Source organism: Capra hircus (assembly GCF_001704415.2).
Source record: "Capra hircus breed San Clemente chromosome X unlocalized genomic scaffold, ASM170441v1, whole genome shotgun sequence".
Taxonomy (NCBI): Eukaryota; Metazoa; Chordata; class Mammalia; order Artiodactyla; family Bovidae; genus Capra; species Capra hircus.
Window position 1 is genome coordinate 7,753,385 of NW_017189516.1, and position 25,666 is coordinate 7,779,050.

Here is a 25,666-nt window from a genome sequence, read left to right on the forward strand (position 1 = left end):
AGGAGAGATAAGAAAGTCTTCCTCAGTGATCATTGCAAAGAAATAAAGGAAAACAACAGAATGGGAAAGACTAGAGATATTTTCAAGAAAATTAGAGATACCAAGGGAACATTTCATGCAAAGATGGGCTCAATAAAGGACAGAAATGGTATGGACCTAACAGAAGCAGAAGATGCTAAGAAGAGGTGTCAAGAATACAGAGAATAACTGTACAAAAAAGATCTTCATGACCCAGATTGCTCCAGCAACCAGGGATTCAACCTGAAGGGGAAGGGATGGTGTCAGCGAGTAACGACGCAGCCTCTCAATTTTCTTGGACTGCAAATTTATTTCAAGTTTAAGATTTTCTTTTATACTTTTACAAAAGCATTAGGTCAGAGGTTTGACATTTTCAGTTCCCCCTCACCCAGATTTATTATCTCCATAAATCATTGTTGCCCCTCAAACAGACTTTCTGCTTCAGTGATTCTCTCAGAATCAGCTTTACCATCTATTACCTACTTCCTCTTATGTGTCCTGTAGTTAACTTGTGATTACATTTTAATTCATGCTACATTCCTCAGTTTATTTCTTATCTTTCTAAATCCTGTTTGCCCCTAATATCCTGAGCTCACTATCTCTTAAAAAGGCTTCTAGCCATTAGTATCTCTAAAATTCCTAACCTCTATAAGCTATAGTAAAATATGCTAACATTACAACATTCTTTAAATCTTTAACTTCTAACTATTTTAATTATTTCTAAGCCCTAAATTCAGTAAACTCCTTTGCCATAAACATTTTCCTCACAGATAGGCTTCAGATAGCAATTACTCCTATGGCCTCAAGCTGCGGCTTATGTGCTCCTCCTGGAACACTCTTTTGTAAAAGTCCATGAACAAATGTCAATGATTAACTTTATGAATTATTCTCTGAACACAGCTGCAGAAGGCTTTGTGCCTTCTCATGCTCCTCTCAAGAACAATAAGCACCTTAATATTCCTTTTCAGTCACCTCAGCCGAGGAGAGGAAAAAACAAGTCAGAATCACAAGGCCTACTCCTTCATCCTGGGTCCGTGCCTGCGGGACAGAGAGGGGGTTGGGGCCGTGCCTCCATTTTGTCAGTAATGCCTAACACGGCTCCCAACACCAGATAATCATGATGGTGTGAATACTCACCTAGAGCCAGACATCCTAGAATGTGAAGTCAAGTGGGCCTTAGGAAGCATCACTACAAACAAAGCTAGTGGAGGTGATGGAATTCCAGTTGAGCTATTTCAAATCCTGAAAGATGATGCTGTGAAAGTGCTGCACTCAATATGCCAGCAAATTTGGAAAACTCAGCAGTGGCCATAGGACTGGAAAAGGTCACTTTTCATTCCAATCCCAAAGAAAGGCAATGCCAAAGAATGATCAAACTATCGCACAGTTGCACTCATCTCACATGCTAGTAAAGTAATACTCAAAAGCTTCCAAGCCAGGCTTCAGCAATATGTGAACTGTGAACTTCCAGATCGTCAAGCTGATTTTAGAAAAGGCAGAGGAACCAGAGGTCAAATTGCCAACATCTGCTGGATCATGGAAAAAGCAAGAGAGTTCCAGAAAAACATCTATTTCTGTTTTATTGACTATGCCAAAGCCTTTGACTGTGTGGATCACAATAAAATGGACAATTCTGAAAGAGATGGGAATACCAGACCACCTGACCTGCCTCTTGAGAAATCTGTATGCTGGTCAGAAAGGAACAGTTAGAACTGGACATGGAACAACAGACTGGTTCCAAATAGGAAAAGGAGTACGTCAAGCTGTATATTGTCATCCTGCTTATTTAACTTATATATGCAAAGTACATCATGAGAAACACTGGGCTGGAAGAAGCACAAGCTGGAATCAGGATTGCCAGTAGAAATATCAATAACCTCAGGTATGCAGATGACACCACCCTTATGGCAGAAAGTGAAGAAGAACTAAAGAGCCTCTTGATGAAAGTGAAAGAGGAGAGTGAAAAAGTTGGCTTTAAAGCTCAACATTCAGAAAACAAAGATCGTGGCATCTGGTCCCATCACTTCATGGCAGATAGATGTGGAAACAGTGGCTGCCTTTATTTTTGGGAGCTCCAAAATCACTGCAGATGGTGATTGCAGCCATGAAATTAAAAGACACTTACTCCTTAGAAGGAAAGTTATGACCAACCTAGACAACATATTAAAAAGCAGAGATATTACTTTGCCAACAAAGTCCATCTAGTCAAGGCTATGGTTTTTCCAGTGGTCATGTATGGTTGTGAGAGTTGGACTATAAAGAAAGCTGAGTGCTGAAGAATTGATGCTTTTGAACTGTGGTGTTGGAGAAGACTCTTGTGAGTCCCTAGGACTGCAAGGAGATCCAACCAGTCCATCCTAAAGGAGATTAGACCTGGGCATTCATTGGAAAGACTGATGTTGAAGCTGAAAACGCCAATACTTTGGCCACCTGATGCGAAGAGCTGATTCATTTGAAAAGACCCTGATGCTGGGAAAGATTGAGGGCAGGAGGAGAAGGGGATGACAGAGGTTGAGATGGTTGGATGGCATCACCAACTCAATGGACATGAGTTTGGATGGACTCTGGGAGTTGGTGATGGACAGGGAGGCCTGGCATGCTGCAGTTCATGGGGTCGCAAAGGTCAGACACAACTGAGCAACTACACTGAACTGAACTGAATAAATACATGAATAATGCAGAACTTAATATAAAGGCTACTTCCCAGATTTTCCTTGACATTTTATCCCCAATAATGTGGGAAAAGTCTTCCAGTTACTTTGTAAATTTTTCCATTTGATATCTGCTCAGCATTTTCTTATCTTCTGACCTAGTTTTTTATCAAGCTACTGTTATCCCTACAGTGAAAGCATTATCTCATTTTTAAGTGTAAAGATATCTTCATTGATTGAATACTGTCAGAAGCTAGTAGTATTAAAAGAGAGATGAGCATTTACTAGAGCAATCAGAGGCTTTGATATAAATATTGGTATAATCAAGTGAAATAGCAACTTAGGATATTAAAAAATTGAATATTGGGGAGAGACTGAAATAGTAAGCCCTCTAACTTGTTAAAATGAGTTGACACACAGACCAGTGTACAGGAATACCTAGATGACATGGAGAGGCTGTTTGCAGCTCTGATAACAGCCATCATCAAGCAGCCTTGTGATTTTTATTTGATTTCTCAAATTGACCTCCTTTTGGGATAGAGTTTTCACTGACTGGCCATTGTGAATATAATTCAACTTCATAGATTTTTTTTTAATTAAAACTATTAAATTGACTTGGGTACAACTCTATCTCATAGAATAAGCCATTTTTTTCCTAGGGCCTTTTCACTGCCAGATAAGTTCTTCATTGCAGCTTCAGACGAACAGAACCTAGAAAGCAAACCTTCTCTGCTTAATTAGTTTTTAGGGAGAAAACATCCAGCCTATGACTCACATTTATACAAAACAAGAAGCATCCAGAATTTTTTGGTATATTTTTCTTCCTTTCCATAAATTTTACCCTAACTAGTTTCCTTCTAAACAAATGCCCTTGATTCTGTAAGAACATTTCTTGCTATTGAAATTTAGGAATGTCTCTAAAACTAGAATTCGTATATATCAGCTGAAGAAAAAGTGATTCTGCTGTCTTTATCAACAGATCATTTTCTCTTTTCTTACTCTTTCATTTTCCTATCAAAGACCAGACTGCTCCACTCCCTTTAAATGAATGGAATTTCGGTAGGAAAAAATGCTCTTGCTTCAGTGCTGAACAACCTTATCTGGTGAGAAATAAGAAGTTACTGACTTGAGAAGCAAAATGTATTCAATTTATCAACATACAGTTATCTTTAGTATCTGAAAATTCTTCCAGGTGAGCTACTCCAGGCGTGTTTTAATTTTTTTAATTGTCCTTTTTGTGTCCTGTCTACATGGTTGTTAGCTGTAGGTATTCACTTACAAGAGCTTCCTTGATAGCTCAGTTGGTAAAGAATCCTCCTGCAATCCAGGAGACCCTGGTTCAGTTCCTGGGTCAGGAATATCTGCTGGAGAAGGGATAGTCTACTCACTGGAGTATTCTTGGGCTTCCCTTGTGGCTCAGCTGGTAAACAATCTGCCTGCATTGCAGGAGACCTGGGTTTGATCCCTGGGTTGGGAAGATTCCCTAGAGAAGGGAAAGTCTGCCCACTCCAGTATTCTGGCCTGGAGATTTCCATGGACTGTGTAGTCCATGGGGTCGCAAAGAGTTGGACACGACTGAGCGACTTTCACACATGAACATTCACTTACAACACTTTTGACTGTGAGCAACTGTATCTTTCTCTCAGGTCATCCTGCTGAATTAAGCACTGCTGTATATAAGCAGTACAGTTTGTGGCTTTCTAGTTATACCCTATTGGGTCAGGTGCTTCTGATGTTATGTTCATGTTTGTTTTTGGCTTACCATGCTATGATTGCAGTTTCAGCTCCCTCTGTACAAGTAGATATTCCTTTTATTATTTTTCTTATCTGTTCAGCCACATAAAGCTTATTAAACTGTATATTAATACCAAATAAGTAAATATTTATAAATCTGTGCAAAGATGTGATAATAAATCAAGCATTTAGGTATTCAGAATTTTCAGATATTAAAGATAACTATATTGATAAATTGAATACATTTAGGTATTCCTCTTAGAACTTGTCCTCATGTGTTTAAGAACAGTTAATTCATTAGTTAAATAAATATTTATAGACATTGTTTCTATTATGGATTAAGCTTCTTTCTCTGAGACCTGCTGTTTTCTTTTTGTCCAGCTTGTTTTCACTTACTTTCATCTCTTCTTTGACAGCTTTTTGATGTCTCCAAACCTTTTCTTCCAAAAACGCTTTCTAGGGAAAAAAATAGGTACAATTTTGTTGCCATTCAGAGATCTTAGTGAGCCAGTTTGAATTCCTTCTTTAGTTACTCTTGTGGTTTTATTCTGAATCTAATTGTTTCCCTCTATCATGGCTAGCTAATTCCAGTATATAGTTGCTGCTGCAGTCACTTCAGTGGTGTCTGACTCTGTGCTACCCCACAGACGGCAGCCCACCAGGCTCCCCCATCCCTGGGATTCTCCAGGCAAGAATACTGGGGTGGGTTGCCATTTCCTTCTCCAATGCATGAAAATGAAAAGTGAAAGTGAAGTTGCTCAGTTGTGTCTGACTCTTCGCGACCCCATGGACTGCAGCCTACTAGGCTCCTCCATCCATGGGATTTTCCAGGCAAGAGTACTGGAGTGGGTTGCCATTGCCTTCTCCGAGTATATAGTTGAGACCTGTCTAAAAACTTTTATTCCTCATACTAATATAGTAGTAGTTTTCTAGTTTAATGGGACTTAAAATATCAGGTTTGTGTTTTGAATTTGAGGCTATCTAGCTATGGCAGGAAGGCCATGTTGCATATATTAGCAGGGTAGGAAAGCAGATTGATTGCTACTTTTACAGGCCTTTTTAATATTTCTATAGCTTTCATTTTAGTGAACTTTTGTTGTCTGATACGTAGTTATCATGGTTATGTTTTTTAAATGACTTTTAAATTGTATTTATTATGAAAACTATAAACAGAAAAGGTAAAGAATTTCATAAAATTTCATATTTTCTGTTTATGTGTAAACAAGGCTTAAAGAAAAACTATGTTGATTACTTCAGGAATTTTTACCCTGAGAAAGAATTTTCTTTTCTTAAGAAAATTGGAGTTTTTCCCCCATACTATAATTACTCCTCATATGGTGTGTTTTCAGATAATTCAGTTTCTTGTCATTCTTCTTGACCATTTCCTGCATTTTTCACCTTTCTTTAATAATGTGATCTTAAAATGGTGTATATGCTATTTGTGTTGCTCAGTCTGAAAAGATTAGTTGATGTGAAGATTATTTCTGATTCAGTCTCTAAGCTCTGACTAATCTTTTTTTAGCTTAGATAATTTTTTGTCTTTCAAGATTACCATTGGGTGTCCAGTGTGAATTAACTGTGGTAATTTTGAAAGGTTTGACATTTTCAGGATCTATATTGAGGCCTTCAGTTTTATTTTATTCTTGTGCAGCAGTAGTAAGTTGGTTTAAAATACTTTAAAAATGTGCCTCAGCCTCTGAAATGGCTGTTTGAATTGGCCTGTCCTGAAAAAAAGACATTATTTTCCAAACTTTGTAGTTGATTATATATACTGCAACTGAAAGGCATGTACTTATAGCCTAATGGACTCATAATGCCTGATTACACAACTTTAGAACCCATTTTGTTGAATGAAGTGGTGACATTTAATGCACTATTAAGCCAACTAGGATAATTTTCTTGCTCTTAGCCATAACTTCTCTGTGTCCTTATTGAAGAAATTTTGGGGTGTGTTGTAGAAGGTTTTTGACAGGAAAGAGTATTTCTAAATATATGTGGAAACAAGGCCTTTTTTCCATTATTCCAGCAAGAAAAATACAACAGATGAAACTTGTGAAATGGGAAAGTGGTTGAAATGCCCCAGTTTGTGTTATAAGACATTAAATTATTTTTATTTAGTAATAGTTCAATTCGAAACATGAATTTTGAAATTACAGCCTAATTCCATTTTTAAAATACCTTACCAGTTATGAAAGCTCATATGTGTGATTATATGTGTGTATAAAATAAAGCATTAAGAATTATACTCTCAGCATTTCCTGTCTTTGTAATCCAGTTTATTTAAACCAGCTCAAGAAGGTAGTCTTGTTTTCAATAAATATGGACAGTTTTGTTTCTTTTACTATTTACTCCATAAATGAATTAAAGAGACTAGAAAAATAGTATACTGAACCTTGGATAAAATAACTATAATATAAAAACTGCCCTGTATAATATGTTCTCCTGGGTTTATGTTGACAGTTTCCCCTGATTCTTTGCTGTGCAGATCTACTTGAAATTATCTAACTCTTCCCTCTCAAAATGAATTACATTTTCTTCTTATTGTATGTGATCTACAGAAAACAAGAAAGCAAAAAGAATATAAAAAAATCATCAATGATTCCATCTACTCAAGCTACTAATGTTAACACTTTAAGGGTATTGCTTTCCAGACCCACTTGTATGCATGTATAAAACTCATACACATACAACATTTTTTCCACTGAAAATATGTTTTGTACTCTGATTTTTTCACTTAACATGTTTCTGTGTCACTGTATATATTTCTGAATGGCTATATTTTGCTGTATGCATTCACTGTGGCTTATTTACATAATTCCCCATTGTGATCATTTGGTTTAAATCCAATTTTTTCCCTATCAAAGCAGCACGGAAATAAACATCCTTATAGCTAAATTTTCATGTCTTTATTCAATAAATATTCACTGACTGCCTACTGTGTGTCAGCCATTGTATATAGTATTGAGTTACAATACTGAGCAGGAGGAGAAGAGGGTGACAGATGATGAGATGGTTGGGTGGCATCATCGAGTCAATGGACATGAGTTTGAGCAAACTCTGGGAGATAGTGAAGGACAGGGAAGCCTGGTGTGCTGTGGTCCATGGGGTCACAAAAAGTCGGACACAACTGAGCGACTGAACAACAACAACAACAGTGAGCACAAAACACAAAGTTACTACTCATGTGGAATTTACATTCTAGCAGGAGAGCAGTTAATCAGGTAATCACATTGCTATATATATAGTTTATAACTGAAATGGATTCCCTGAAAGAAAAGGAATACTATTCTGTGAGAGAATAGAGCCAAGGATCCTGACCGGGATTAAGGAAGAAGACCTCCTTGAGGAAGTGCTGCGTGAGCTGGCAGTTTTCACTAGTTGGAAGGAGTTGAGGGCGAGTTGGTATTACAGAGAGAGAGAAAGAGATTATTCTAGACAAAGTGAAAGGTATTGTGCAAATGCCCCATGGCAGGACAGATTATAGTCTATTTTGGGAGCTGAAGGAAAGGTATAATGTGGCATGAACACTGAAATCAGTTGTATAAGATATGACTAAAGAGGTAGCTAGGGGCCAGGCCAAAGCCATGTTATGGACTTTGATCTTAATCCTAAGAGTGATAGGATGCCATTGAAGAGTTTTAAACTGAGAATATTTCTTTGCAGGCTGAACTAATTGGACAAGGAGCAGAGTGGATGGGAAGAGATCAATTAGGAGATTGTTGTAGTGGTTTGTGTGAGAAATGGTAATAGATTACATTTGTGGTAGAAATAGAAAGAACTAGACAAATCAAGAGATTTTCAGGAAGTAAGATTGATTCAACTTGGAGAATATTCATATATTTTTTTAAAGCATTAAGTTCCCAGAATTCTTGACATAAAGGGCAGAATTATTTTCAAAGCATAATGACAGATATCAAATTACTTTGCGGGAAGATTATTTCAGTGCACTCTCCCATTAACAGTTATTAGAGTACCTATTTCCATACACTTTCACCAACAATGAGCATTAACTTTTCTTTTTTAATATGTTTTTGAGAAATTGAGTAGATACCTCACATTTTAAAATGGGGATTATTTCACCAACTAAACACTGATCTTATTTTGGCTTTGGAAAGTGTGATTTTGATTCTTATTCTGTTTCCAAATGCTGAAACTAAAATAAAAAGATTTATTAATGGGAATGTTGCCTTGGGAACTTGGGAAAAAGAAAATGTACAATAGGTTTAAGTCAGATTAAGTATGACTGGAAAAATATGGTTTTGTTAAATTTTTTAAATAACCCTAACCCAACTTCTGTTCTATATAGTCAATCCCAAGACTTGTACTTTACTAAACACTGTATTGTAACTCTGCTCTATCATGAGTTTGGACTTAGGGTTCCAAAATATTTTATATAAACATATAAAGAGTATGTGTATCTGTGTATATATATATATGTGTGTGTGTGTGTGTGTGTATACATAAGGTTTTGACCATGAAGATGAAAATATAGAAATGTTTCTTAAATTTTATATAATATTTTGATAGCTTAGTAGATAAGAAATAAATGTACAGTACACGAATAACTTTCTGGCAATATGAGGATGGCTATAGCTGAAAGTAAGAAATAAAGAGAAATAAGTAGTTTTTAAAAATCTATTGAATTAGTTTCAGTTTAAAGGATATTGACCTTAGATTCAGAATAAAAGTTATATTTGTAATATTTTTTGTATTTTCCTCAAATATTTATATAATTCTGCATTACTAAACTATACTTATATTTGAAGGACATGTTAAACTCTTCTTTGTTCTCTCTTCCAACAGTTAAAAGATGTTGATACTCGGAAAATCATTAAAGCAATGCTCTCTTATGTATGGCCCAAAGACAGACCAGATCTACGAGCTAGAGTTGCCATTTCCTTGGGATTTTTAGGTGGAGCAAAGGTAAGAATAAGAAGAATTATGTTTTGTTTATTGCTATAGCTATGAAATACCATGACATTTTCTAATAATGAAACTCAGGCTGATATAAGCCACTTTTGGAGTAGTATTTTCAAGGTTTAGGACCCTAATTTATGTAACTCTTTTGTGCAGTCAGCAGAAAATTATATGATAATGTCTGATTTATCTATGGATCAGACTTATAACAGCCTCATCTTAATGGAATTCACTCCTAAAACCAGTGTAAGATGCAGGATCATTGGATGTAACAAAGCAAAATAAACTATAAAAGAAGCTCATCAGAGTCCTTTGGCTCTTACTGATACATATTTCTGGTAAGCTTAGTTCTCAGTTCCTAGTAAATTGAAAAGAGGATGAAGACATTTTAGGTACATTGATAGTCATAAGTGATAAACAGCAGTGTGATGTGAAGTGGGGAAAAGGAAAAAAAAAAACAGGAGAACTTTGGTACAAGACATTGATGCAAGGAATGATCCAGGGCAGGAGAAGAAGGGGAAAACAGAGGATGAGATGGTTGCATGGCATCACCAACTCAATGGACATAAGTTTGAGCAAGCTCCACGAGATGGTGAAGGACAGGGAACCCTGGCGAGCTACAGTCCATGGGGTCGCAAAGAGCTGGAACGACTTAGTGAATGAACAACAACAAGCCACCTCAGTTCATCACTGTACAGTAAAACACTTTAATTAGGCAAAGTTAGGATAAAGTTAGGATAATGACTGGGTTTTTAAGAAAAACTCTTTTCAATTAATTCAGATTTTAAACTCAGTGAAGTTTATTATCTTTAGGTACAATAATAGTCATTTGTTGTTCAGTCTCTGATTCGTGTCTGACTCTTTACAACCCCGTGACTGCAGCATGCCAGGCTTCCACGTCCTTTGCTCTCTCCCAGAGTTTTGCTCAAACTCATGTCCGCTGAGTCGGTGATGCCATCCAACCATCTCATCCTCCGTGGTCCTCTTCTCCTGCCTTCAATCTTTTCCAATTTCAGGGTCTTTTCTAATGAGTCAGCTCTTCGCAGTAGGTGGTCAAAGTATTGGAGCTTCAGCATCAGTCCTTTTCTATGAATATTCAAGGTTGATTTCCTTTAAGATAGACTGGTTTGATCACCTCGCAGTCCATGGAATCCAAGTCTTCTCTAGCACAGTAGTTCAAAAGCATCAGTTCTTTGGCCCTCAGCCTTCTTCATGGTTCAACTCTCTCAACCATACATGACTCCTGGAAATACCATAGCTTTGACTAGATGGACCTATGTCAGCAAAGTAATGTCTCTGCTGTTTAATACACTGTCTAGGTTTTCACACAGCTTTTCCTCCAAGGAGCAAGCGTCTTTTAATTTCATGGCTGCAATCACCATCTGCGGTGATTTTGGAGCCCCCCCAAAATAAAGTCTCTCGCTGTTTCCATTGTTTCCCCATCTATTTGCCATGAAATGATAGGACCAGAGGCCATAATCTTGGTTTTTTGAATGTTGAGTTTTAAGCCAACTTTTTCACTCTGCTCTTTGACTTTCATCAAGAGGCTCTTTAGGTCTTCACTTTCTGACATAAGGGTGGTATCATCTGCATATCTGAAGTTACTGATATTTCTCCCGGCAGTCTTGATTCCAGCTTGTGCTTCATCCAGCCTGGCATTTTGCATGATGTACTCTGCATATAAGTTAAATAAGCATGGTGACAACATACAGCCTTGACGTACTCCTTTCCCAATTTTGAACCAGTCTATTGTTCCAGGTACAGTTCTAACTGTTGCTTCTTGACCTGCATATCAGTTTCTCAGGAGGGAGTTAAGGTGGTCTGGTATTCTCATCTCTTTAAGAATTTTCCACCGTTTGTTCTGATCCACAGAGTCAAAGGCTTTAGTGTAGTCAGTGAAGCAGAAGTCAATGTTTTTCTAGAATTCCCCTGCTTTTTCTATAATCCAGTGGATGTTGGCAATTTGATCTCTGGTTCCTCTGCCATTTATAAATCCACCTTGAGCATATGGGAATTCTCAGTTCATGTACTGTTGAAGCCTCACTTGGAGAGTTTTGAGCATTACTTTGCTAGCATGTGAAATGACTGCAGTTGTGTGGTAGTTTGAACATTCTTTGGTATTGCCTCTCTTTGGGATTGGAATGAATACTGACTTCTTCCAGCCCTATGGCCGCTGCTGCGTTTTCCAAATTTGCTGGCGTATTGAGTGTCGCACTTTCCACAGCATCATCTTTTTGGATTTTAAATAGCTCAGCTTGAATTCCATCACCTCACTAGCTTTGTTCGTAGTGTGATGCTTCCTAAGACCCACTTGATTTTGTACTCCAGGATATCTGGCTCTAGATGAGTGATCACACCATCGTGGTTATCTGGGTCAGTAAGATCTTTTTTGTATAGTTCTTCTATGTAATCTTGCCACCTCTTAATACCTTCTGCTTCTGTTAGGTTCATACTATTTCTGTCCTTTATTGTCCCCATCTTTGCATGAAATGTTCTCTTGTTATCTCTAATTTTCTTGAGGCGATCTCTAGTCTTTCCCATTCTATTGTTTTCCTCTATTTCTTTGCATTGATCACTTAAGAAGACTTTCTCATCTCTCCTTGCTGTTCTTTGAAAGTCTGCATTCAGATAGGTATTATCTTTCCTTTTCTCCTTTGCCCTTTGCTTCTCTTTTCTCAGGTATTTGTAAGGCCTCCTCAGACAACCATTTTGCCTATTTGCATTTCTTTTTCTTGGGAATGGTTTTGATAACCACCTTCTGTACAATGCCATGAATCTCTATCCATAGTTCTTCAGGCACTCTGAATCAGATCTAATCATTTGTCACTTCTACTATATAATTGTAAGGGATTTGATTTAGGACATACCTGAATGGTCTGGTGGTTTTCCCTACTTTCTTCAATTTAGGTCTGAATTTGGCAATAAGGAGCTTATGATCTGAGCCACAGTCAGCTCCTGGTCTTGTTTTTGCTGACTGTATAGAGCTTCTCCATCTTTGGCTGCAAAGAATATAATCAGTCTGATTTGGGTATTCACCATCTAATGATGCCCATGTGTAGCAGAGTTGTCTCTTGTGTTGTTGGAAGAGGTTGTTTGAAGTGTTTTGTGTTCTCTTGGCAAAACTCTGTTAGCTTTTGCCCTGCTTTGTTTTGTACTCCAAGGCTAAGTTTGCCTGTTACTCCAGGTATCTCTTGACTTCCTGCTTTTGTATTCCAGTCCCCTGTGATGAAAAGGACATCTTTTTGGGGTATTAGTTCTAGAAGATGCTATCGGTCTTCATAGAACTGTTCAACTTCAGCTTCTTTGCCATTAGTAGTTTGGGTATAGACTTGGATTACCGTGATATTGAATGGTTTGCCTTGGAAATGAACAGAGATCATCTGTCATCTTTGACATTGCACCTTTGACCATTGTTTATGGTGATTTTACTTTTTTCTTAACTTTGTTCTTCCATGTCCCAAATTGTACCTTTGGATGTTAAAATTAAATGATTTCAATTCCCTATGATATACCAGTCTCTGTGAAAATTCAGGAGTTTAGCAGATTATTTATATATATATAACTTCAAGTTTTTCATCTAGGAAAGAAAAAAGTTTTGTGAGAATAAGTTCCTTTATTTCTCTTGAACTTAAATTCATGGAGACTTTGTAGTTATTCCATATTCATTTGTCATATGGTTATAATTTAGTAAAAATAACCAGTTTCTTAATATGAAAGTTCATATTTAGTCACTTTTTATGAAATACAATATCATTTAGCATTATTTTTAGATAATTCCAGCCCCTAAGGGAGCTGGATGTAGTGTGACCTGTGATAACTGGCTTTATTTTTAGTATACATGCAATAAAATATACTCACTGTTTGATTTATAGATCTATGATTTTTAACAGGTGTATATTTGTATAATTACTGTCACAGTATGGCCCAGAAAAGTGTTATCATTTCAAAAAAGCTCCTTTTTGCAACCCATTGGTAGATATATCCTCTCTAGACCCCTTACTGCCAGTTATCACTCATTTGTTCTCTGTCACTGTAGTTTTGTCATTTTGAGAATACCATAAAAATGGAATGATAAAATATATAAGCTTTTGAGCTGGCTTCTCTAATTCAATGTAATGTCTTTGTCATTCATGCAAGTTGCTGATTCTATCGCTAGTTCATTACCTTTTATTAATGAACAGTATTCCATAGTATGGATATACTGGAGTTTGTTGATCCATTTATCCACTGATGGACATTTTGTTTCTTTCCACACTCTTTGGCAATTATAACTAGAGTTGCTGTAAACACTCAAGTACAGGTGTTTGTGTGAATGTGAGTTTTCATTTCTCCAGGATAAATACCTAGGAGTGGAATTGCTGGGTTATGGTAAGTGTATTTTTAACTCTATAAGAAACTGCCAGGTTATTTTCTAAAATGGCTGTGTTTGTCTTTCCGCTTGCAATATATGAGGAGTTTCAGTTGCTTTCACTTCTTTTTATTGTCTGTGCATGCTAAGTCACTTCAGTCGTGTTCGACTCTTTGCATCCCTTTGGACTATAGCCCCCCAGGCTGTTCTGTCGCTTCAGTTCTCTAAGCAAGAAAACTGGACTTGGTTGCCATGCCCTCCTCCAGGGCATCCTTCAGAACCAGGGATTGAAAGACTCGTCTCCTGCATTGGCAGGGATTTTGTTACCACTGGCACCACCTGGGATATCATTCATTAGGTTGGTGCAAAAGTAACTGCAGTTTTTGCATTGTTGAAATTTACCTTTGATATTGGAATACATTCTTAATGTGGTTATGTTATACATAATATTAATGCACATCTCTCACTTTATATTTTTTGCTGATAACTTATTCAGTTCAGTTCAGTGACTCAGTCATGTCCAACTCTTTGCAACCCCATTAATCACAGCACGCCAGGCCTCCCTGTCCATCACCAACTCCCAATATTCACTCAAACTCATATCCATCAAGTCGGTGTTGCCATCCAGCCATCTCATCCTCTGTTGTCCCCTTCTCCTCCTGCCCCCAATATCTCTCAGCATCAGTGTCTTTTCCAATGAGTCAGCTCTTCGCATGAGGTGGCCAAAGTATTGGAGTTTCAGCTTCAACATCAGTCCTTCCAATGAACATCCAGGACTGATCTCCTTTAGGATGGACTGGTTGGATCTCCTTGCAGTCCAAGGGACTCTCAAGCATCTTCTCCAACACCACAGTTCAAAAGCATCAATTCTTCAGCACTCAGCTTTCTTCACAGTCCAACTCTCACATCCATACATGACCACTGGAAAAACCATAGCCTTGACTAGATGGACCTTTATTGGCAAAGTAACATCTCTGCTTTTTAATATGCTACCTAGGTTGGTCATAACTTTCCTTCCAAGGAGCATGCGTCTTTTAATTTCATGGCTGCAATCACCATCTGCAGTGATTTTGGAGCCCCCCAAAATAAAGTCTGACACTGTTTCCCCATCTATTTGCCGTGAAGTGATGGGACTAGATGCCATGATCTTCGTTTTCTGAATGTTGAGCTTTAAGTCAACTTTTACTCTGTCCTCTTTCACTTTCATCAAGAGGCTCTTTAGTTCCTCTTCACTTTCTGCCATAAGGATGGTGTCATCTGCATATCTGAGGTTATTGATATTTCTCCCAACAATCTTGATTCCAGCTATTGCTTCCTCCAGCCCAGCATTTCTCATGATGTACTCTGCATAGAAGTTAAATAAGCAGGGTGACAATGTACAGCCTTGACGTTCTCTTTTCCTACTTGGAACCAGTCTGTTGTTCCATGTCCAGTTCTAACTGTTGCTTCCTGACCTGCATATAGGTTTCTCAAGAGGCAGGTCAGGTGGTCTGGTATTCCCATCTCTTTCAGAATTTTCCACAGTTTCTTGTGATCCACACGGTCAAAAGCTTTGGCATAGTCAATAAAGCAGAAATAGATGTTTTTCTGGAACTCTCTTGCTTTTTTGATGATCCAGTAGATGTTGGCAATTTGATCTCTGGTTTCTCTGCCTTTTCTAAAACCAGCTTGAAGATCTGAAAGTTCACAGTTCACATATTGCTGAAGCCTGGCTTGGAGAATTTTGAGCATTACTTTACTAGCGTGTGAGATGAGTGCAATTGTGTGGTAGTTTGAGCATTCTTTGGCATTGTCTTTCTTGGGGATTGGAATGAAAACTGACCTTTTCCAGTCCTGTGGCCACTGCTGAGTTTTCCAAATTTGCTGGCATATTGAGTGCAGCACTTTCACAGCATCATCTTTCAGGATTTGAAATAGCTCAACTGGAATTACATCACCTCCACTAGCTTTGTTTGTAGTGATACTTCCTAAGGCCCACTTGACTTCACATTCCAGGATGTCTGGCTTTAGGTGAGTTATCACACCATCATGATTATCTGGGTCGTGAAGTTTTGTACAGTTCTGTGTATTCTTGCCACTTCTTAATATCTTCTGCTTCTGTTAGGTCCATACCATTTCTGTCCTTTATTGAGCCCATCTTTGCATGAAATGTTCCCTTGGTATCTCTAATTTTCTTGGAGAGATCTCTAGTCTTTCCCATTCTGTTCTTTTCCTCTATTTCTTTGCATTGATGGCTGAGGAAGCCTTTCTTATCTCTTCTTGCTAGTCTTTGGAACTCTGCATTCAGATGCTTATATCTTTCCTTTTCTCCTTTGCTTTTCGCTTCTCTTCTTTTCACAGCTATTTGTAAGGCCTCCTCAGACAGCCATTTTGCTCTTTTGCATTTCTTTTTCATGAGGATGGTCTTGATCCTTGTCTCCTGTACCATGTCACAAACCTCCCTCCATAATTCATCAGGCACTCTGTCTATCAGACCTAATCCCTTAAATCTATTTCTCACTTCCACTGTATAATCATAAGGGATTTTATTTAGTTCATACCTGAATGATCTAGTGTTTTTCCCCACTTTCTTCAATTTAAGTCTGAATTTGGCAATAAGGGGTTCATGATCTGAGCCGCAGTCAGCTCCCATCTTGTTTTTGCTGACTGTATAGAGCTTCTCCATCTTTGGCTACAAAGAATATAATGAATCTGATTTCGATGTTGACCATCTGGTGATGTCCATTTGTAGAGCCTTCTCTTCTGATAACGTATTACTTCCTGTCTATTTTGTATTTACTTTAAACTCTGGAAATGATGTTAGACAAAAATCAAATTCAAGTGATTTTCTTATTCAAGTTCAAAATGAGTTGTAAAGCAGCAGAGAGAACTCAAAATATCAGCAATGCATTTGGCCCACGAACTCTTAATGAATGTACAGTGCAGTGGTGGTTCAAGAAGTTTTTGCAAAGGAAAGAAGAGTCTTGAAGATGAGGAGCATAGTGGCTGGCCGTTGAAAATTGACAATGGCCAGTTGGGAACAGTCATTGAAGCTGATCCTCTTACAACTACATGAGAAGTTGCTGAAGAACTCAGTTTCGACCATTCTGCAGTCATTTGGCATTTGAAGCAAATTGGAAAGGTGAGAAAGCTCAGTAAGTGGATGCCTCATGAGCTGACCAAAAAATCAAAAAAAGTTGTCATTTTGCAGTGTCGTCTTCTGTTATTCTGTGTAACAACAATGAACCATATCTTGATCAGATTGTGACACGTGATGAAAAGTGGATTTTATATGACAACTGATGATGACCAGCTCAGCGTTTGAACCAAGAAGCAGCTCCAAAGCATTTCCCAATGCCAAACTTGCACCAAAATGAGGTCATGGTCACTGTTTGGTGTTCTGCTGCTATTCTGATCCACTACAGCTTTCTGAATCCTGACAAAACTATTACATCTGAGAAATATGCTCAGCAAATCAGTGAGATGCACCAAAAACTGCAGTGCCTGCAGCCAGCTTTGGTCAACAGATAGAGCCCAAGTGTTCTCCATGACAATGTCCGACTGTACATTGCACAACCAGTGCTTCAAAGGTTGAATGAATTTGGTTACAAAGTTTTGCCTCATCCATCATATTCACCTGACCTCTCATCAACTGATTACCACTTCTTCAAGTATTTTGACACCATTTTTTCAGGGAAAATGATTCCACAACCAGCAGGCGCAGAAAATACTTTACAAAAAGTTTGTTGAATCCTGAAGCACAGACTTTTTATGGTATAAGAATAAACAAACTAATTTCTCTTTGGCAAAAATGTATTGATTGTAATGGTTCTTATTTTGATTAATAAAGATGTATTTGAGCCTAGTTATAATGATTTAAAGTTCATGGTCTAAAACCGTGATTACGTTTGCACAAACCTAGTACTACCCTTGGTATCATCAGGCATAGTGCTTTCTTGTGGCTTTAATATACATTTCTCTAATGGCTAATGATGTTGAATATCTTTGCTTGTACTTTGTTGCCATCCCTATGTCCACTTTGATGGAGTGTCTGTGCAAATGTTTTGTCCATTTTTTATTTGAACTGTTGTTTCTACTGTTGAGTTTAGTGAATTATTTATATATTCTGTATGAGACCTTTCCCAGATATATAATTTGCAAATATTTTCTCCCAGTTACCTTAATAGTATCTTATATAGAATAAATGTTTTAAATTTTAATAGATTTCAGTTCATCATTTTTTTCTTTATGGATTATGCTTTCGTTGTTATGTCTAAGAATTATTTGCCTAACTTAAGGTCATTAAGATTCTCCCCTGTGTTTTCATCTAAAAGTTATATTTACATTTAGATCTGTGCTCCATTTTGTATTAATTATTGTTTTGCATTTAAATGAAGTTTCATGATTTTGTCTGGTTGTTCCTACATGAAGGGTCTCTTCTTCCCATTGAATTTTCTTTGTTTCCTATTGCTGCTATAACAACTTCTAAAAAATTTAATACTTAGACAACACAAATTTATTTTCTTATGTTTCTAAAGGTCAGGAGTCCAAAATTAGATTTCACTGGATCAAAATAAAGCCATTTAGCAGGATTGTGCTCCCTCCAGTGTCTCTTGGGAGAGGATTGGTTTCCTTGCCTTTTCTAGCTTCTGGGCTTCTCTGGTAGTTCAGTTGGTAAAGAATCCACCTGTAATGCAAAAAATCCCCATTCAGTTCCTGGGCTGGGAAGATCTGCTGGAGGAGGAATAGGCTACCCACTCAAGTATTCTTGGGGCTTCCCTTAGGGCTCAGCTGGTAAAGAATCCACTGCAGTGTGGGAGACCCAGTTTTGATCCTTGGGTTGGGAAGATCCCCTGGAGAAGGGAAAGGCTACCCACTCCAGTATTCTGGCCTGGAGAATTCCATGAACTGTATAGTCCATTGGGTCCCAGAGTCGGACAGAACTGAACGACTTTCAGTTTCACTTCCAGCTTCTAGAAGTCACCTGCATTGTTTGGCTTGAGGCCCCTTCCTCCATCTTGAAGCTAACAGCATCTTCAGTCTTCTTGACTCTTTAACTCTTGGATTCTATAGTCATACCGTTTTTTTCTTTACTTTGGCCCTCCTACTTCGCACTTATAAGGAACTTTTTGATTTTATGTGTCCCACCTAGATAATCCAGAATACTCTCCCCAGCTCATATTCTCTAGTTTAATCACATCTGCAAAGTCCATTTTACCATGTAAGATATCATCTTCTAGGTTCTGGATATTAGTACATGGAAATATTTAGGGAGCCATTATTCTTTCTCAGATAGTTGTATGTCATCATTTTCTGAATTCTGTTTGATCTATGTGTCTCTCCATTCATCAAAACCACAATGCCTTCCGTATTGTAGTTTTATAGTACGTCTTAAAGAGAGGTAGTATGGTTCTTCTCATTTTTTTTCCAAAATTATTTTGGCTTTTCTAGTTTCTTTTCTTCAATCATTGCTACAAACAAGCTGGATGGGACTCTTAAATGGATTTTTAATAAATCTCTAGACCTATTTGGGGAAAATTGATGCCCCCTACTATGTTGATTCTTACAGTTGATGAACATAGTATGTCTCCCCATTTATTTAGATCTTCTGTAATTTATTTCATATGTATTTGTAGCTTTCAGCATATAGATACTGTACATATTTGATTAGATCAGTGGTTCCCAATTAAAATCAGTGGTTCTCCTGATTTTGCTCTTCAGGGGACATGTGGCAGTATCTAGGGCTTCCCTGGTAGCTCAGACAATAAAGAATCTGCCTGCAGTGCAGGAGACCCAGGTTCAATCCCTGGGTCAGGAAGATCCCCTGGAGAAGGGAATGGCAACCCACACCAGTGTTCTTACCTGGAGAATCCCATGAACAGAGGAGCCTGGTGGGCTACAGTCCATGGGTCACAAAGAGTTGGACACAACTAAGTGACTGACACTTTAACACTTTAGAGGCATTTTATTGGTCACATTTGCGCAGTGCTGGGGAGTGCTGCTAGCTTGTGGTCAGTAGAGGTTAGACACTAAACATCCTGAAGTACACAGAACAGCCCCTCCTATAGGAAAAAATTATCTAAATGTTAGTAGTAAAGGTTGAGAACCCCTGGGTTTATACTTAAGGATTTGTTTTTGTGGGGAGGTGTGTTGTAAATTTTTAAAAATATTGGTTTCCAGTTGTTAATTGCTTGTTTATTGATACATTAATAATTATTTATTTATATTGCTCATTATAATGATAATTGTATTGGTAATTACTGATGTATTCGAAGTTTGGGCTACCATTTTATTTTTGAGAGCTGACCTGAGTTGAGTTTGTTTATCTTAATTTATTTATTTTTAATTGGAGAATAATTGCTTTACAATATTACATTGGTTACTTCCATATATCAACATGAATCAACCATAGGTGTACATATGCCCCCTTCCTCTGAAACCTCCCTCTCACTTCCCACTCCATCCTCCCTCCACCCGCCCCCCGCCCCGCCCCCACAAGTAGTCAGAGAGCACCAGATTTGAACTGCTTCCTTGGGAACAGGGAATTCCCTACAGCTACCTGTTTTACATGTGGTAATGCATGTTTCAATGTTGCTCTCTCTATTTGTCTCACCCTCTCCTTCCTCCAGTGTCCACAAATATGTTCTCTATGTCTGCATCTCTATTACTCCCTTGCAAATAGGTTCATCAGTACCATTTTTCTAGATTCCATATATATGCATTAATACACGATATTTGTTTTTCTCTTTCTGAATTACTTCACTCTGTAAAATAGGCTCTAGGTTCATCCACCTCGTTAGGACTGACTCAAATGTGTTCCTTTTTATGGCTGAGTAATATTCCATTGCATATATGTACAATGACTTCTTTACCCATTCATCTGTTGATGAACAACTAGGTTCCTTCCATGTCCTAGCTATTGAAAATAGTGGTCTTCCATGTTATTATTTGTTTTTTACTAATTGTCTCTTTATTTTGTTGCTTTGTTTCACCTTTCCTACCATATTTTCCATTATTTGAACAGGTTTTACTATCCCATTTTATCTCTTGTGCCTTTTGGTCTATCTCTTTGTATAAGTTTTCAGTAGTTGCTCTAGGAATTATAATATACTTTTCACGGTCTACTTAGAATCAGTACATTATCGCTTCAAGTGAAATGTAAAAACCTTTCCATCCTCTAAGCCCCCCTTTATGTTTACAAATCATTATATGTGTTACACCTGCATACACTGAAAACCCCATTAGTCAGTGTTTTAATTTTTGCTTTAAACCATCAAATGTATTTTTAGAACTTAAGAATATGCTACTGTATTTGCTTAGATATTTACCATTTCTGTTACTTTTCCTTCAGTCCTAATGTTCTGGGATTCATACTGCTTCTATTAGCATTTCCTTGAATATGAAGAATTTCCTTTAGCATTTCTTTTAGAGCAGGTCTGCTGTTAATTAATTCTTATTAGTTTTCTTTACTCTGAGAATGTGTTGCTATTCCCTTCATTTCTGAAGGCTAATTTGTGGTGATAGGATTTTGGTTGACAGTTCTTTTACCACTTGAAAAATGCCACTTCCTGCTAGCCTCCCTGGAAATCTGTCTTCAAATTGTTTTTCTCTTATACTTAATGTATTATTTGTGTCTAGCTCTTTTAGTAGTTTTTTGTCTTTAGCTTTCAGAAGTTTAATTTTGATGTGTCTAAGTGTGGATTTCTTTGGATTTATCCCTATTTATGGTTGCTCAGTTTCTTGAATTCTTGGGTTTGTCTTTGCCAAATTAGAGGAGTGTCTATTTTCTCTCTGTTGTTCCTATTCAGTAATTTCTATTGTTCTGTCTTCAAGTTTACATATTCTTTCCTTTGTCCTCTTCATTCTGCCATGGATCCCATCCATTCAGGCTTTTTTACGTCAGTTATATTTTCAGTTTCAGATTTTTTCATTTTCTTCTTTTATCTCTATTTGCTGAGACTTTTTATTTTTGTTGATTTAAGCATGTTTATAAATGTTGCTTGAAGTACTTTTATGATAGCTACTCTGAAATTCTAGTCAGGTAGTTCTAATATTTCTGTCTATGCATTTTCTTATTCAAGTTGCCATCTTAGGCATTCTTGGGATGATGAGTGACTTTTTTATCGAAACCTGGGCATTTGGGGTACCATGAGACTGGATCTCATTTAAATCTTTCTATTTAGCAGGCCTCTCATGGCACTGCTCTGCAAATGGGTTTGAAAGTCCTGGTTCTTACCTTGGCCTCCATTGTTTCCTAGGGAAAGGGACTCATGACTCTAGGTGAGGTAGGAATTCAGGTGCCTCAGTAAGATGAAAGACAAGCTATGTACTGGAAGGAAATATTTATAAATCACATAACCAACAGAGGGCTATATCTAGAATATAAAGAATTCCTAAAATTCAATAGCAAAAAACAATCCGAATATAGAATGCACAAAAGACACCAACATATTTTATCAGAGAGGATATATGAATCACAGAGAGTACATGCAAAGATATTCAACATCTTTGCTGTTATGGAAACGCAAATTAAAACCACAATGAAATATCACTATACACCTATTAAAATAGTTTCAAAATTTAAAAACACTGTGACGACCAAATGTTGGTGAGGATGCACAGGAATTGGATCATTCATACTTTACTGGTAGTAATATAAAGTGGTACCAGCCACTTTGAAAGAATATGGCAGTTTGTTAAAAAGTTCAGTGTAGGCTTACCGTATGACTTAGCAATTACCCACTTGGGCATTTATCATAGAGAAATGAAAACATATGACCACCTGTATGAAAATGTTCATAACATCTTTATTAATAATAGCCCCAAACTAGAAACAACCATAGTGTCCTTCAGATATGAATGAGTGGTTGAATAAATTCTGCTACATCCACAGACTAGTACTCAGCAGTAAAAAGAGATGAGCTACTGATAGATACATCATCTTTGATGAAGGAATATAAATAAGTAGCATAAGGAAGTTCTTTTGTGGTGATGGTACAGTTCTGTGTCTTGATTGTTGTGATGATTACATGGATCTGAACATGGGACAAAATTGCATAGAACCATATAGAAAACACATACAAACCACACACACACTAATACACATTTAAAAATGATGAAAACTGAATGAGTTCTATAGCCTAGTTAACAGCAATGTGCCAATGTACATTTTTGGTTTTGATATTGAACTAAAGCTATATAATAGATGCCATCATTAGGAGATGCTGGGTGAAGGGTTATGAGTCTCTGTACTACTTCTGCAACTTCCTGTCAGCCTATAATTATTTCAAAATGAAAAGTTAAAAAATCACAGTTGTCTGAGATGATTTAAGTCTAGTTCTGCTGAAGGCAGAATATTAGGGAGAAATCAGTATTTGCCACCACTACCACCCCCAGTCCCAGAATCCACCTGCCAAAGAAGGAGACCTGAGACATGGATTTGATCCCTGGGTCAGGAAAACCCCCAGAGTAGGGAATGGCAATCCACTCCAGTATTCCTGCCTGGAAAATTCCATGGACTGAGGAGCCTGGCAAGCTACAGTGCATGTGGCCACAAAGAGTCAGACATGACTGAGCAACTGAACACATCCTCAAAATATCACAAGATCAGTGGAAGCCACATGTAATGGTATACTAATGGTCTACATGTAGATTACATCTACATGTAATCTTTTCCATTTCTTTAGTGTTTTTCCTTTTCTTTTAAAAATTACTTTTATGGGGAAACTGACAGTAATCAACAATTATCATTACAGGTAGTGTATGTTCTTAACACTGTGCTAACTACAGACAGATGACATTCAAGTTCTTTATATGCTTATAAGGATGCTCTCAATTTGACCAAATGTAAATACATTTTCAAAAAAAATAAAATTGCACAGTTTTCTTGGTGATACATTAGTTTCGGTGACAATTCACTCTAAGTATGGCAAAGATATAATAGGCTATGCATTGTGAGAATTGCATGCTAGCTGTAACTATTACTTTTTCTTGCACTCAAAAGTGTTGTGGTGTTTTAGTTGCTAAGTCGTGACTGATTCTTACAACCCCATGAATTGTAGCCTTCTAGGCTCCTCTGTCCATTTGATTTCTCAGGCAAGAATGCTGGAGTAGGTTGCCATTTTCTTCTCCAGGGGAAGTTCCTGACCCAGGGATTGAACCCATGTTTCCTGCATTGCAGGCAGATTCTTTATCATTGAGCCACCAAAGAGTCCCTGGTATACTGGAATGCAAGTGAGGGGATTTAGCCTTATTATACAGAAAACCTGGAATCTGTATCAAATTTATTTAAATTACTTGTGCAAATTTATTTAAATACTTTTCAGCTGTTACCAGATGTAACTGGTTTAAGTATTGCACTTAAGAGTATCCATTTAGGGTGGTGGTGGTAGTGGTGGTTTTGTCACTAAGTCATGTCCGACTCTTGCGACCCCATGGACTGTAGCCTGCCAGGCTCCTCTGTCCATGGGATTCTTCAGGCAAGAATACTGGAGTAGGTTGCCATTTCCTTCTCCAGCCATTTTAAGGTACAAAAGTAATTAAATACTATTGGCCCTGCCTTATAAGCTGCTGATACAGTTATGGTATACTGGAAAAAAATCTGAATTTCAAAGTAGACCTGGATTTTAATTCCAGCCCCGCTGCTTACTAAGTAAGTGAGTAAAGTCACTCAGTCGTGTCCGACTCTTTGTGACCCTGTGGACTGCAGCCCACCAGGCTCCTCAATCCATGGGATTCTCCAGGCAAGAATACTGGAGTGGGTTACCATTTCCTTCTCCAGGGGATCTTCCCGACCCAGGGATCGAACCCGGGTCTCCCGCATTGAAGGCAGACGCTTTAACCTCTGAGCCACCAGGGAAGCTGCTTACTAAACAACTCATTAAAAATCATAGAACCTGAGTTTTCTCAGTTTTAGAGGTAATACCCATTTCATTCAGCTCTCACATTTGTGATAGGTACCTAGGCACCATTGCTACTCCTATAGCTATTTTTACAAAATGTTTGTTTGTTGCAGAAGGTTTCCACTGAGTTATCCATACACATGCACCTGGAGATAAAGTGAGTGATAAATATATGATAAAAATTACAAATGCTGTGCTTTAAACTATAAAAAAAGAAAGGTTAGAAAATAGAAAGTGCCAAAAGAGCTGCAGATTTTAGAGAAGGCATCATGATGGGAATGCGATTCAAAGTGGGTTTTGAAGAACAAAGTGGAGAGGTAAATTGAACAGGGAGACCATTTCAAGTAGAAGCAAAATGCATAAGAATATATGATTATATGGGAATCAGAATTTAGAAATTTTTATGTTACTTGAAACCAACTATTTATTAGATTATATTTGGGAAGTTATAAATCTTAAAGTTTTAAGCAATTTTTTCCATAGCATTGAGTCTTAAAAATATTCCAACATCTGCTGTCTGTTTTAATGGTATTAAATGTTACAGTACCTAATTGGATGCTAAGACATTTTTATACATTTGAAATCTTGATTGGTAAGGTTTACGTAGTTCCTGTCAGTTGTAGCTAATCTTAGATTTATTGACCATATTCTTTCTGTTTATCAAAGATTAATGATATAATAATGGAACTAACGAGAACTGGGATTTCATTGTTTTTGTTAAGTCTTATGAAATTGTTTTCACATTATTAATGTATATGAATTTAATTTCTTCAAAGAAAACGGCCAGCTTTACCAACTTCCTTTTTCTAAATGATGGTTAGTGTTTTTAACAGTATAACTTTATAGAAAATGTGAAATGTGAGTGATTGACTAACTTATCTTGAATATATGAAAGCATTGTACCCCCAATTTTTTTTTTATGTATTCTCATGGAGAAATAGGTTGGTGTTTGAAAGCTTAGTTTGGTATTCATTGGGTTTTGTTTTATATGGTACTGGAGCAAAGGGATTTTTTTTCTGGGGCAAATGTATCTATCAATGTTGTTTCTTTTTCCCTTGCCAGTGGTGTGTGAATCAGCCACAGATACTTATAATTTATCTGCTTTTGAGATCCTTTCT

General features: G+C 37.4%; 1 protein-coding gene across 1 annotated transcript in view; it reads left to right on the top strand.

Annotated features, from left to right (window-relative positions):
• Nucleotides 1-25,666, top strand: part of ABCB7 (ATP binding cassette subfamily B member 7) — a 143,170-nt gene that overhangs the window by 87,032 nt on the left and 30,472 nt on the right. Inside the window, 1 exon segment of the mRNA XM_005700613.3 lies at nucleotides 9,207-9,326. Within this exon segment, the coding sequence (XP_005700670.1) occupies nucleotides 9,207-9,326 (120 nt within the window).